This window comes from Trifolium pratense, linkage group LG7, assembly GCF_020283565.1.
Source record: "Trifolium pratense cultivar HEN17-A07 linkage group LG7, ARS_RC_1.1, whole genome shotgun sequence".
Classification (NCBI taxonomy): domain Eukaryota; kingdom Viridiplantae; phylum Streptophyta; class Magnoliopsida; order Fabales; family Fabaceae; genus Trifolium; species Trifolium pratense.
The window spans coordinates 46,577,201-46,591,064 of record NC_060065.1 but is presented as its reverse complement, the minus strand read 5'-3'; the positions used below and the strand labels follow the sequence as shown (position 1 = coordinate 46,591,064).

At 31.2% G+C, this 13,864-nt stretch overlaps 1 protein-coding gene and 1 long non-coding RNA gene across 2 annotated transcripts; one reads left to right on the top strand and one right to left on the bottom strand.

Annotated features, from left to right (window-relative positions):
• The first annotated feature begins 440 nt into the window (after window positions 1-440).
• LOC123897343 (protein TIC 100-like) lies at window positions 441-7,185 on the top strand. The gene is made up of 11 exons (XM_045947944.1): window positions 441-1,205; window positions 2,013-2,084; window positions 2,873-2,962; window positions 3,058-3,231; window positions 3,424-3,514; window positions 3,717-3,779; window positions 3,876-3,942; window positions 4,596-4,699; window positions 4,795-4,921; window positions 5,334-6,163; window positions 6,618-7,185. Exons 1-11 carry the CDS (start codon window positions 577-579, stop codon window positions 7,044-7,046), a joined length of 2,676 nt encoding a protein of 891 aa, XP_045803900.1. The 5' UTR covers window positions 441-576; the 3' UTR covers window positions 7,047-7,185.
• A 3,226-nt stretch (window positions 7,186-10,411) lies between these two features.
• On the bottom strand, window positions 10,412-11,240 carry LOC123898759. Its single transcript, XR_006805416.1, has 2 exons — window positions 10,750-11,240; window positions 10,412-10,648 (listed from the first exon to the last, which is right to left on the bottom strand). It is a non-coding gene; the product is annotated as an uncharacterized LOC123898759 (long non-coding RNA).
• Window positions 11,241-13,864: the final 2,624 nt, after the last annotated feature.

The window sequence follows — 13,864 nt, the reverse complement described above, 5'->3', positions numbered from 1 at the left end:
GTGCATGACCTATATCATTTTCCATAAATGAGCACAATATATTTGGTCTCAAACAAAATATTTTCCATTCATAACTCAAAATTAAAATCAATGTCAACAATTATACTTTGTTCTTTTAGTCAAAAAATAAAATAATACTTTGTTCTTCTCATGCAATATCCTTCCTAATCTCTACAACAGTCTTGCAAGTAGCACATTCAACTAATGAGAAATCGTGTTTCAGGATATCGATTTCTTAAGGCAAAAATTAAATCAATACAAAACGGTGGTAGTTTCGTACATAATGAAAAAAAAAATAGTGTTGGTTTGCTACTTAATTTTTAAAACAATGCTCCCGGTAGTAAAAACCCAAACCATTAAATAATCCGTAAACAAACTCATAATATCCGAGTTAACATCATAAAACAGCCTAACTTCGATCATTAAGTTAAACTCGAGAAATTAGCCAATGCCGCATCTAACTCCTCAAAACACACTCTCACTCTCTCAAACAAATACTAATAGCTGACTATAAGTGTTTGTATCTGCATTTCCCGCACACAACAAACAACAACCTTATCTTCTTCTTCATCAACAATGTCCTTCTTTCGCCGTTCCCAAAAACCTTCACCACCATCCACCTCCGACTCACCACCTACCTCCGACCCAAAAAACTCCTCAGATTCCGATTCCGACTCAGAAGCATCCTCAGACTTAGAACCAGCCGATGAAGCCGAAATAGAAGCATATCTTGCTGCATTCCGTGCCGAATACCAGGCCGAACGATACGATGACTCCGAATTGGACCCGGAAAGAAACTTCAAAGACGTCATGGAAGCATTTCAAGCCGAAAAAGCTCAGAAAAAGCTCGAAAGAAATATACGTAGACGTCTTGAAGAATTCAATCCATTTGATTTTCCTCCTGATAAAGAGAATTGGACAGAAGAAGATTTGAGAGAGCTTTGGGATGATGCGAATCATACAATTACTGGTGCTGGTTGGGACCCTGAGGGTGCTGATGAAGAAGAATGGGAATATGTGTTGGATATGGTTGATAGGGGAAAAGACGTTCCTATTGCTCCTTTTTATCTTCCTTATAGGAAAAATATACCTCCTCTTCCTGATAATCATTCTGCTATTAAAAGTCCTATGGATCTTATTGAAGAATTGGATAGGATTGAAGAGTTTCTCAAATGGGTTAGCTATATTTTTGAAGATGGTAGCTCGTAAGTAGAAAAGATTCATCTTTTGATTTTTTTAGTATTTTTTGGTATTTTTTAGTACATAGTAGTTCTATGAAACATGTATACTCTTCAGATTAGGCGTGTCCTGGTGTCGGAGACGACACTTATCCAACATTGACACTTATGACATTGGTGTGGACCTGTTAGTATCTGTGTCGTGTCTGCTGTTTGTGTCGGGGTTTGTGCTTCATATATATAGTTTATCCTGGTTTTGTTCGGTATTGTTCACCAACAACTATAGTGTAGTGGAATTTGAACAAATTGCTAGGCCAAGTTTATCGTACACAAGTGAGACAAGTATGTGTCTCCCGATGTCAGACATGATACTTGTCCGACACCGACACTTATTATATTGAATTATGACATCGATGTGGACGTGTTAGTATCTGTGTCGTGTCCGGTGTCTTGTGTCAGTATTCGCGCTTCATTGATATAGTTTATCTTGGTTTTGTTCGCTAGCAGCTACAGTGTAGTGGAATTTGAACAAATTGCTAGGCCAAGTTTACAGTGCACAAGTGAGAGAAGTTTTTTATGATGCACAAACTTGTTTTCATTGTTGGATCAATAAATCTCGCAACTGGATCAAGTGACATTTTGTTTCGATTGCGACACTTATTAATTAAATGGTGAAAACAAGTTTGTGCATGGTGAAAGACTTGTTTCACTTGTGCATGTTAGGTAAAACCCAAATTGCTATTGTTATGTAATATGTTGTTTAGTATAAAATGTTGTCAAATAGCGGCCATTATTATTGTTATTTATTATTGTTTTGTAATGTTACATTTTCAGATATGAAGGCACCGTTTGGGATGATGTTGCTCAAGGAAGAGGTGTTTATTCTAATGAAGATGGACTTGTCAGGTTTGTTTTTGCTATATTGTGGTGGCATTTAGCAAGTGTTGTTAGTTATGTGTAGGTGGTTTAAGTGATAATGTTAGTGAGAGCTTAAAACAAGATAGAATGAGATGTAATTGTCTGGCCCTGTTTGGATAAACAACTTAATTAAGTGTTTATAGCATAAATGCTTATCCTATAAGTGCATATGTGTAAGTTATTTTTGTAACAAAAGATAAATAAAGTCAAACTCTTTGCAGGTAAGATATAAACTGTTTTCATAAGCTATCCCAAACAGTTTTTAGAAATAAGTTGAAAACAGCCTATGTGCATGTCATAAACTGTTTTCATAAGCTCTTCTAAACAGTCTCACAAATGCTTATGTCAATAGATAAGCTTAAATAAGCCAATCTAAACAGGCCCACATGTGACATGTTTGGGTTGGAGGCGACTTTTTAGGATGTTATGGCATTGGCATTTACGGTTGTGAATGGTTCTCTGTAGTAAAAAATTGACTTTAGAGCAATCTTGACCATTGATTATAATCTGATTGTCGAAATTAATTTGTTAAAAATTTATGCTACAAGACGTCTCTTTTTGCATGAATGGTGCTTATTTGCTCGACTGTGTGACCATGCGAGACTGCGACTGCAGGCCATCCAGGTCTTGTTATTTAAGCATAGCACTTTTCCCCCTTCAGGATACAATGCATTAGTTGGTCATGTTTTCTGCGGTTTTCATCACATCTTTGTATGTCAGTACATCATGCAACTCTTTTTTTGTCATGGATATTTCACAATGTAATTTTTTTGTAGGTATGAAGGTGAATGGCATCGAAACGATCCAGAGGGTCATGGTGTTGTTGAAGTTGAAATACCTGTTATAGAACCTGTTGCTGGGTCTGCGTATGTATTTCTGAAGTCTTAGACTGTGCCACAGTTTGAAATTACGTTCAATTTCTTGTAAACAAAACCGTGACTGCTTTTACTGATTTCCTCAGACTTGAAAAAAAAATGCGAGCTCAAGGGAGGATAATAAAAAGGGATTTTATGTCCCCAGAAGATAGAGAGTGGCTCGATAAGGATACTGAAGATAGTTTTCATCTTACACGTGGATACGCCGAAATCCCCTTTTATGAGAGAAAAGAATGGCTTGAAGAATTTGAAAAAAAGCCGTAAGTTCAATTAGTGATTCCTCTGTTTCCATTTCCCCGCCCCACCAAATTCACTTTATTTATCTTTAAGATATGTGAATCATTGCAACTTCTCACTCTAGACATCACGCATGCTGCATTGTCTCTTTTTTGTTTCTTGCCTTTGATACATTGTTACCGGTCTGAAAAAAGTTTATATTTTTTCATACTCAGGGAGAAAGGTCGCTATCGTTATGCTGGTCAGTGGAAGCATGGGCTGATGCATGGATGTGGTGTATATGAAGTTAACGAGCGTATTGTATATGTAGGTCCATGGATCAGATAAAGTTTATGTGTCAACTGTTAACTCCAAATCTCCAATCAACAACTTCCTTATTGCACAAAATAGCATGATTTGCTTTAACTTTCTGGAAAGAGTCGTAAATTACTTATGGTTATGGAGACCTTACTTGACTCACGTAGAAGCCCTATTTTCTTTCGTAGTTATATTATCTGTGCATGTGCAGGGTAGATTTTATTTTGGAGAAATATTGGATGATGACGAGGGATGTGATGATGAAACTTCAGCGGTATTAAATACTCTTCACCTATGAAAATAATAATGATAATCTAAGAGGTTTGGAAATATCTCCTTCTCTGACTTTCTTAAATTCTGTCATCTTCAGCTGCATGCTGGTATAGCTGAAGTTGCTGCTGCAAAGGCTCGCATGTTTGTGAACAAGCCAGATGGAAGTATGATATTTTCCGAGATGAAACTTTATATTGAAAATCTCATATTCATGGTTTTGTTTTTGGTTATTGAATTTCCTTTGTCTGATTGATAGATCTATTCATAAGCACACATGTACTATGAATTAACCAGAAATAAAAAGGGACAGAGTGGGAAAATAATAGGCCTCTCTGCAGAAGTATTCTCAAATAGCGGTTGTAGAGTAGCAGAATTGGAAAAGCTGATATTGTTCCGCATTACGTTATTTAGTACAAAGTGTTATATTGTTTTGTTTGGTGTATATTTTAATACCACCTAGCAATTATGGACATGTCATTATTTTTTGGTATTACTTTTAGCATTGATACATATGCAGTATAAACGATTTAAGTTTTATCGTTGCCACTACTATTTTTATCCCATCGTAATGGTTTCAAGGTCGCCATTCCATGGAATTATCCTGGATGGAGAACTATGCATCACATAAAAAAATATGTAAATGATCAGATTCACCTCTCTAACCTTTCTCAACTATTAAAGATGGTTTGACATGCATGTTGAATATTGGCATTACTATTAGAGTCTTTCATCTTTTGTTGTTCGGTTGAATATTTACATATGTTGAATATTTTAATCTTGTTATTTTTCATTATCGTTAGACATTTTGTCTGTGCAGTGGTTAGAGAAAAGAGGGGTCCATATAATGATCCACAACATGCATACTTGTACGAAGGAGAAGATGTGTGGATGGCCCCTGGCTTCATTAACCAATTTTATGAAGTAAGGCTCACCAGAAAACCTTTACCTTAATACATTGCTTATTTTCATTTTATGCAAACGATACGGAACATGCATATGATTCTGTTACGTTACAGGTCCCTGATTACTGGAAAACATATGCAAAAGAAGTAGATCAAGAAAGAGAAATGTGGTTGAACTCTTTCTATAAATCTCCTCTTAGGATACCTATGCCAGCTGAGCTGGAATATTGGTGGGACAAAGGTATTTAGAGCCCATTTGTTAAAGTTTTTTTTTGTGCGAAAGAATCACTTTTAAATGTTATGATACGTTACAGATTTTCAAAAAAATTATAATCTGAAAAATATAAATTGAAACTGCTTCAAATTAGAAACTGTTTTAAGTAGCTTCTCTTAAAAATAATTTTTGATGATTGATTTTTTTTTTTTTAGTATTTTTCATTATGGTAAACAAACATAAAATATATTATGTTTTCCTTCTAAAATCTTTAAAAACCAATCTCCAAATTATTGAATTTCATAATCAATTTTTTTTTTATAATCCGTAACAAACAGGTTTTAGTCTTTCTATTTTTCGGTATGAACAAGTACATAATTGGAAATGAAGAGTTTATTTTTAAAAAATTAATTAATTCTTCCTCCAAATCCTTGATCAGAGGAGAATCACGAGCTTCCTGAATTTGTCCTCATTAACGAGGAACCTAAGCCTGATCCTGAAGACCCATCAAACCTAATATATACCGAGGATCCTCTCATCGTTCACACTCCAACCGGATATATTATCAATTATGTCGAGGATGAGAAACATGGAATACGTATGTTCTGGCAACCACCTATGGAAAATGTCGAGAACGTAGACCCGAAAAAGGTAGAGCCAGACCCGACAAAGGCAAAGTTCCTACCCCTTGGTTATGATGAATATTTTGGGGTAGATAAGAAGGAAAAGAACATAGGGGTGCGTCTTGTGCTTGCAATTGAAAAAGTGACCAAGCAGTGGTTTGATAAAGTAGGAAAATGGACCGAAGAAAAGAAGAAAACTGGTGAAATGAAAAAGGAGGCAATTGAGAAAGAACTTGAACTAATAGAAGCTGAATTATGTTTGGAAGAGACCATTGAGGACATGGAAGATTTATTGCGCAGAAGAGAGAAAGAGGAGAAAAAGAAGTCGGAATTGGGTTTGCCAGATGAAGATGATACGACGTCTGCATCCAATTTGGAGTTGCCAGATGAAGATGATAGGATTTCGGTAGCCAATTTGGGTTTGCCAGATGAAGATGATAAGATTTCTGTTGCCAAACAAGAAGAAAAAGCTCGTGTAGATGAGGAGGAAGAGGAAGATGAGGAGGACGAGGAGGATGATAATGCACCTTCTAGTTTTGGGTCCATTGAGCAAGAACAAAAGACAGATCAGCAGAGTGGAAAACCCGGCAAATCACCATTTTCTACAACTTCACTAACATTTTCTTCTAGCAGCCTTATCTCTGCGGTGAGTTATGATTTTCTACTTTCGTTTTATGCATGTTTTTTCTATTGAACTTTGTCATTATGCGACTACCCTTAATCAAACTTGCAAAACCCTAATTCCAGTATCCAAAGATTGATGCTTTCTCGTGTATATTAGGCGCTCTTGAATAATCAGAGTATTGTAGTTTTCATTTGACAACGTCAAACTGAAGTTTTATTTTCTTCAACAACATTAAGAAGTTTAATAAATTTTTAAGACAACTAATATGCACCCATTTTTGTTAATTCTTTGATTAGACAATTTAACAAGTTAGCTTATAGGTTATCCCGGTATACTTGCATCGCTATGCCTAAGAGCAAAACATATATCTTGGTCATCCCAATTGCACCTCATTTCAATATGTAGAATTGAAACTTGTTTGAGTTGTTTACAATCAAGATCTTGAATATTTTAGCGTGGTCATTTGGCTTGTCAGGTTCCATCAAAGCTGCAACAATCATTTTCGTTCTGGAACAAGGTTGTATCAAAACCAGGGTTAGTTCCGGTGCAGTGCATTGATCGCATCAGCGATGTGCAAAGAGTTGGTTCTGTCAGTTTCCCTCTCGTGACCGGCCAAAAGGGTAGGTTGAAAGCCGCAGGTAAAACACATCAAAAAGTTGAGGCAAGAAGCTATTTAGGTCGGAAATTTCTTGAAGCATCCTCTAGGTCTCATACTCGACCGTGTAATATGGCTACTGCAAGTTCGAAAAGCAACTCAAAGGAGCAGAGGATGAGTGGTGACGCATCGTTGCATGCAGCACCAGAGGTGGATTTAGACAACATACTATCTTTGCATTCAGTTTCGTCAATGTATGATTGTTATCCAAATATCCAAAGAGAACCCCATTTCAAATTTAAGTTTTGAAGACTATTTTTATTGTTAAGTAGGTCCTTTGTGTACCAAAAATGAGCTAGCATAGGCTTTGCCGCGGCATAGAGACCGAAAAGAAATGAGAACTGTGTTGTAATTTTTGTCTTTCAAAATTTGAAAATTATCTGCCGAATGTTGTCTGCATTATGCATTATTCTTTTGCATATACCTTTTAGATCTCAAATTTAGAGGACTAGCAGAGGAAAAAAGAATCAAAGTTTTAAGTAAATGCCACATTATCTCTATTATGATTTTTTCTCAGTAGACGAAATGACAAGCACCTTCGAATCTTTCATATGCAACTGCAAAATTCTGAGTTTCCATCTAGATAAAAATATTCAACTTTATAATAACTATATTGACAGTTGAATTAGACTTTATTGACATGCATTATAACTTTATAAGATTTTAATAACGATAAAGCTATATCAAAAAGTTAATTTCATAATTATTGCTTTTGTTTTATCCTCCTAAATCATTTTCTCTCAATTGTGAGGATGATGGTGCTACTTGCCTGTTACATCTTGGTAGCATTATAGTCTTGGCCAATTTGATTGGCATTGTGACAAAAATGCTACTTGTGTTTCAAATCATTGTCAATTTTCACTAATTCGCGATTAGCACATTAGTTTAACATGTCCTTAAAGAGTCACAACAATGAACAATCAATTATCTAATGCCATGCTTTCTTCAAAAAATTATCTAATGCCATGTTTGATTAAAAAAATTATATAATACTCTCTTTGTCTCTCATTTATGACATCTATCAACATATTTTGTGTATGATTATTATTAAATTAGTCTTGGTATATATGTATTGTTTAGATTGAATTATTTGAATTTATTTATTAGTATTTGCGATATTATTTAGAAGAACTTATGAAAATAGCTTACGACATGTTCATTAACTGTTTTTTGCTTGTTTCATAAACTCTTCATAATAGCTTCTGAAAATAACTTATAGATTATATGAAAACATTTTAACTTTATTTTAAACCCTTATATAATATGCAGTTATGCTAAAAGCTACAAAATAAGTTGTTTATCCAAACTTACCATAGATGTATATATTAAATATTTATTTTTCATTTATCAAAACAAATTGTAATAGTATTAGTTGTTAGATACGAGTAATATATACTGTTATTATTAGTTAGGGGTAAGGGTATTTTTAGACTTTTTCACTTCTATTTCCTTAGTATATATTTTTATCGTAAAACTATGCATTTAAGCTATTTTGGTATTCTATAAAACCCTAGCCTTCATTGTTCATTTATCTACTTTGTATCTCAAATTCTAACATAGTATCAGAGCATGGTTTGATCACCTTAATCCACTCGGTGCTTCCTTGGGAATGCTTTCTGTTTTTATCTAACATCTGATATAATTGAAAATAGAACAATAAATCTATCTAACAATTTGCAAAAAAAAAAACACTACATTTAGGATTTTTTTCTTCTAAAGAGGACATATAATCACGAACAGTGAGAGTAGTAGCTAATCGGTTGCTTTCAATAATTTAAGAATATCTGTGCAAGATATTATTTATGTTTGAAAGCTTATTTGCATTTTTGTGCTAATCTTATCATATAAATATCTGTATTGGTATATAAGTATTTGAGTGAGCTTATAAAAACAAATTATTATATATATGTTGATAAATTGTTTTCAACTTATTTTAATAAGCTTTTCACGACAGTTTCCCTTTTTTTTTTTTTTTGCATATAGAAATAACTTGAACATAAGTGCTCTTATAATAAATCTCAATTAAATTGTTCACTATACTTAAAAGTGCAACAATCCATTTTAATTATGTCCAAAGGGAAACTTAGAGTTGCATGACTGTTAGCTTATATTAATTGGATAAATCTGTATGATTAAAATAGAGATGTTTGGTGTAACAAAAAAAATATAGAGATGTTTGGTAAATTTTTTGTCTCATGAACATCTAACAAATTTTTTTTCAGCTTATAGATTTTTTGAGACGTTATTTTAAGTTTTGTTTGAGTTTAATCTTTTAAGTCATTTTATATATAAAAATTACTAGAAATAATGTCTCTTACTATATTACGTAGTTTTTTTTGGAACGGCGACTTTTTAAAGTAGTAATAAGTAAAAAAAATCAAATTGAAACTCTGACCTATACATATTACAATATTTCTACTAACTGAATTGTCTTCAAGTGACAAGTGATGTCTCTATTTATTATCGAAGGAGAACTCTTATATACATCCAAATTAAATTACTAGTTGTCACGTACTATAATTTATAGGTCATGCTAAGAAACTAAAAAAAATTAAGTTTTATATTGAAAACGACACATTTTATATTTTTAAGAGTTTAACTACACAAATCCCAATATATTTTTACAACTAGTGCATCGGGAACACTAGTTAGTGTTTTTTTAATTTATATATCATGATATTTTTTCAATATTTCCACTTATTGTGTAAGCGATTGATTGATTTGATCTAGGATAATACGAAGATATTTTATTGAGATTGATGTTGGTGTCGTATATTTAGCTATTTATCATATAATATCTACGTAGAATAATTCTTAAGATATAATTGAAATGAGATCTTCTCCTTCATTTTCATTTAGATCGATCTCTCTTCTTTCTTTTTATCTCTCTCTTAATCTCAATCTCACACACACTCTCTCTCTCTCATGATTATTTTTAAATTTTTTATTTAAGAAAGATATTAAAATTAAGAGAGAGATATAAAGGAAGGAGATGTAAAAAAAAGTGAATGAAATAATCTAAATCCAAAAAAATTATTTATGATGAAATTATAAGTTTGAGTTGCTCTTGGAATAACAACTAAAGTCTGAGGTGGAAATACTAAAAAAAGTTGTAATAGAAATTAATTAAGGTTTTCGAGATAAGGGTTAAAGAAGTTGGAAGTCCAAGATTTAAGTCCTGATAGAGAGGGGAAAAAAACTAATATAATATTGTAATATACTAACAACTAACAATTTGCCATTAAAAAAAATGGTTTGCTTCTTAAGAAGAAAAATAGAAATAAGTTGTTCTCTAATTACTACAATTGAAATAGTGACAAATAGATGAAATTTGGTATCATTTACAAGGAAAAATCTGTATCTAACTCCAATTTATGTTGTTTTTGGCGTATTGCAATTTGTTGCAGTAAATAAATACACAACTTTCACGCAGTTTTTAATCTTGACAGTTAATTATTGATTAGACGGCTCAAGTTGATAAAGTTATAAAATCATTCAAAATTATCTTATTCGTATATATGGTAGATCGGAATATGGTCCAAAATCTAAACTGTGCGAAAACTGTGATATTTTTTATAGCAGCAAATTTGCTTCTGTCTTTGGGCTAATACGAATGAATCAAAGGGTAAAAAAATTCATAATAATAGAAACCTTATACATACAAATCAAATTGTAATTTTTTTATTTATTATGAGAAGCTAATAAGAAAGTAACTTAGAATTATTTTTAACTTAATTTGTTACACACTTACACTTACAAGCAATAACATTTTTTGCTAACACATATCGGAGTTTTATAATTGAGACATCTATCATTTGCACAATCCGTATTATTTTTGCAAGGGAGTAAACCTGTATTTCAAATAAGAATAAATGAATATTATTAAAAGGGTATGAAAGATTTTATATATGATAAAGAAAAAACAATGAAATGTATGTGAAAATGAACTTACTATGTTGGCCAAGTTCATGAACCATAATTAGGGTTAGAAAGATCATTAAAGCATAAACAATATTTTTTTGAATTTCACCCATATTATGTCTCATTAATTTGCATGTAAAAAACAACTATTAAATCAATTTATAAGTAAAACACCTCATGCTTTATTAATTTTAATTAAATTGGTTTTAGCCCTTAAGTAGTTGCAAGTGACCATTCATATAATCAACATTATTATAAATGTCTCATAACATGAACAAACTCATAACAACGTCACATTAATTATCTCTAAAAGCTCACTCAATTGATTACTTAACTTTAATAAATATCTCTCTTAAAATTTTGATGACGATTAAAAGTCATTAATATTTTACTAAAATTTTAGTTTATTAATAAAATGCGATAAAATCAAACCAAAAAAAAAAAAAAGCGATAAAATTCATAAAAGTAGAAATATTCATGACATGAAAATCAAATTGTAAGCTAATTAGAATTGACATAAAAATTTGTACCAAAAAAGAAAAAGAATTGACATAAAATTATTTTTTTTAACTTAATTATCATGTTGAGGGAAGCAGTAACATTCTTTCCAAAGACACATCGACCTTTTAAGATCCTCAGGACATACATCATCACTTGCACAATCTTCGTTAGTTTCGCAATGGCGAAGAGCTATATGTCAAAAAGAATAAATAAATAAATATTACTAGGGATGCAAAAAAAAAATTATATATGATAAAGAATATAATTTGAAATGTGTGTGAAAAAGGACTTACTATTATGGCTATTTACAAGTAGAATTAGGGAAACCAATATAATGAGAGCATAAACAATTTTTAGAATTTTAGCCATATTTATCTCTTTAGTTTGCATGTAACAAAAACAATTATTTGTTCATTTTATAAATAAAACACCTCATGCTTTGTTTGTTTCAATTAAATTGTTTTTACCTCTTAGGAAGTTTCAAAGAAATCATTCATATAATCAACATTATTATTAAATGGCTCTTAAGTACATTGATGTGTCACATTTATTTATCGTTAAAAAAAATAAAAAAAAGTAATATGACGACTATATGTAGGGGTGCTCGCGGTTCGGTTTGGATCGGTTTTGAGGCAAAAACTCATCCGATCCAAAAATAAATTTATTTGTGGTTTGGTTCGGTTTTGGATGACAAATAAAAAAAATCCGATCCAATATTATACGGTTTAATTTGGATCGGTTTTTGGATATCCAAATTATAAATTGTAATTTTTTTAATAAATATAAATATTATAAAAAACGCTACAAAATAATAGTTTGACATTTTTGACAAAATAAATATTAAGTTTGATGTAAAATATAACATATAATATATTGAAAATTAATATTTTGGAATGAAAATTACCAATTATATTCGAAACATATAAAAAATAAAAAAAAAATATTAAATTAAACTAACATATAGTATTATCAAAATTTAAAATAGATTAAATTAAACTAACATATAGTATTAACAAAATTTAAAATGAAAAAAAAAAGGTTAATGCAATATATATATATTTATACTAATAAAAGAAATTAAAATATATATATGCGGTTTGGTTCGGTTTGGATTGGTTTTAAGAAATCAATCCGAAATCCGATCCGATCCAGCAGTTTTCACAAAAAAACATCCAAACAAATCCAAAAAAATTCGGTTTTTTACGGTTTTCGGTTTTTTTGGATCGGTTTTCGGTTTTTATTTGGATTGGTTTGGATTTGAGCACCCCTAACTATATGAAGAACAACTTGGTTCCACAATTATTTCATGCTTCCTGAATATATGTTTTGATGTATTTATGTTTAATTCTAACGTTTCTTTTGACAAAAGTTGTATAACAAAGTTTTTGGTAATTCAAATGGACCCTTCTTAACAACTAACAAGTCAGTAATGAACATATTTTGTATGGATGATACCTAGTGTGATCACCATTGTTCATCTAGTGATGCCAACAAATTACTCCCTCCGGCTTCTTTTGTAAGGAAATATACCAATTTGCCCAGTGCACACTTATTAATAAATTATTTTATTGTCTTGATTTCATGTAAAATTTCTATTACAATTACTAAAATAACCTTGTAATACGCTTCTTCCATCCCAATTTGATTGACACAGTTGACTGTTTCACGCATGCCGATACATAACTTTGACGATTAATATTTTTAATTGTATAATAGTAAAAATTATAAAAATTTGATATTTTGAAAATATTCATCGAGACGAATCAAACAACATCTTATATGATACTACGTCCGTCCCTAATTATAAGACACCGTTTGACAAAAATGTACTATACATTTATCTTGTTTTGACCGTATTTTTTTTAATAATATATAAATGTAAATATTAACATGTAAGACCTTGTTCAATTTGTTTTGATGAGTATTTTCAAAATATTAAATTTTTATAATTTTTACTAATACACAACTAAAGATATTAATGATCAAAATTGTGCATTGATGTACGTGCAGTGGTCAAACAAAGTCTTATAATTAGGGACGGAGGTAGTAATATTTATTTTTGTTTATTAGTAGAAAAATAAGGACAAAAAAACATGTGTGAATAGTGCACAACAATCAACTGTGTCAATCAAATTGGGACGAAGGAAGTATTAAATTTGCATTGACTTTACAATCATCATAAAAAGTAGAATAATTAATGAGCGTAATTTTGGAAAAGCAGTACTCCCTCCGTCCCATTTTAAATGACATTTTTTTTACTTTAATTTGTCCCGATATAAATGACCTATACAACTTTCAAAACCATTTTTTTCAATTTTACTCTTTAATCATTATTACTAGTAATGAAAAATATCACATGTGCAGCTATGAAAAGTGAATAATAAGGGCATTTTAATAATCGCACAACTCTCTCTCTTTTATTTATGCACTTTTTTTAAAGTGTGTAAAATGGTCAAATAGGTCGTTTAAAATGGGACGGAGGGAGTATTAAATAAAGTTGATTTTGGTAACTTTTACTTATATTTAAGGGCAAAAAGTTTTGTTTACTTTTACTTATAAATAAGGTCGGATGGAGTATCACACTAAAATTTAGTGGACTAGTGGCGGAAAAAGAATCATTAATTTTGTTAAGTAAACGCTTATTG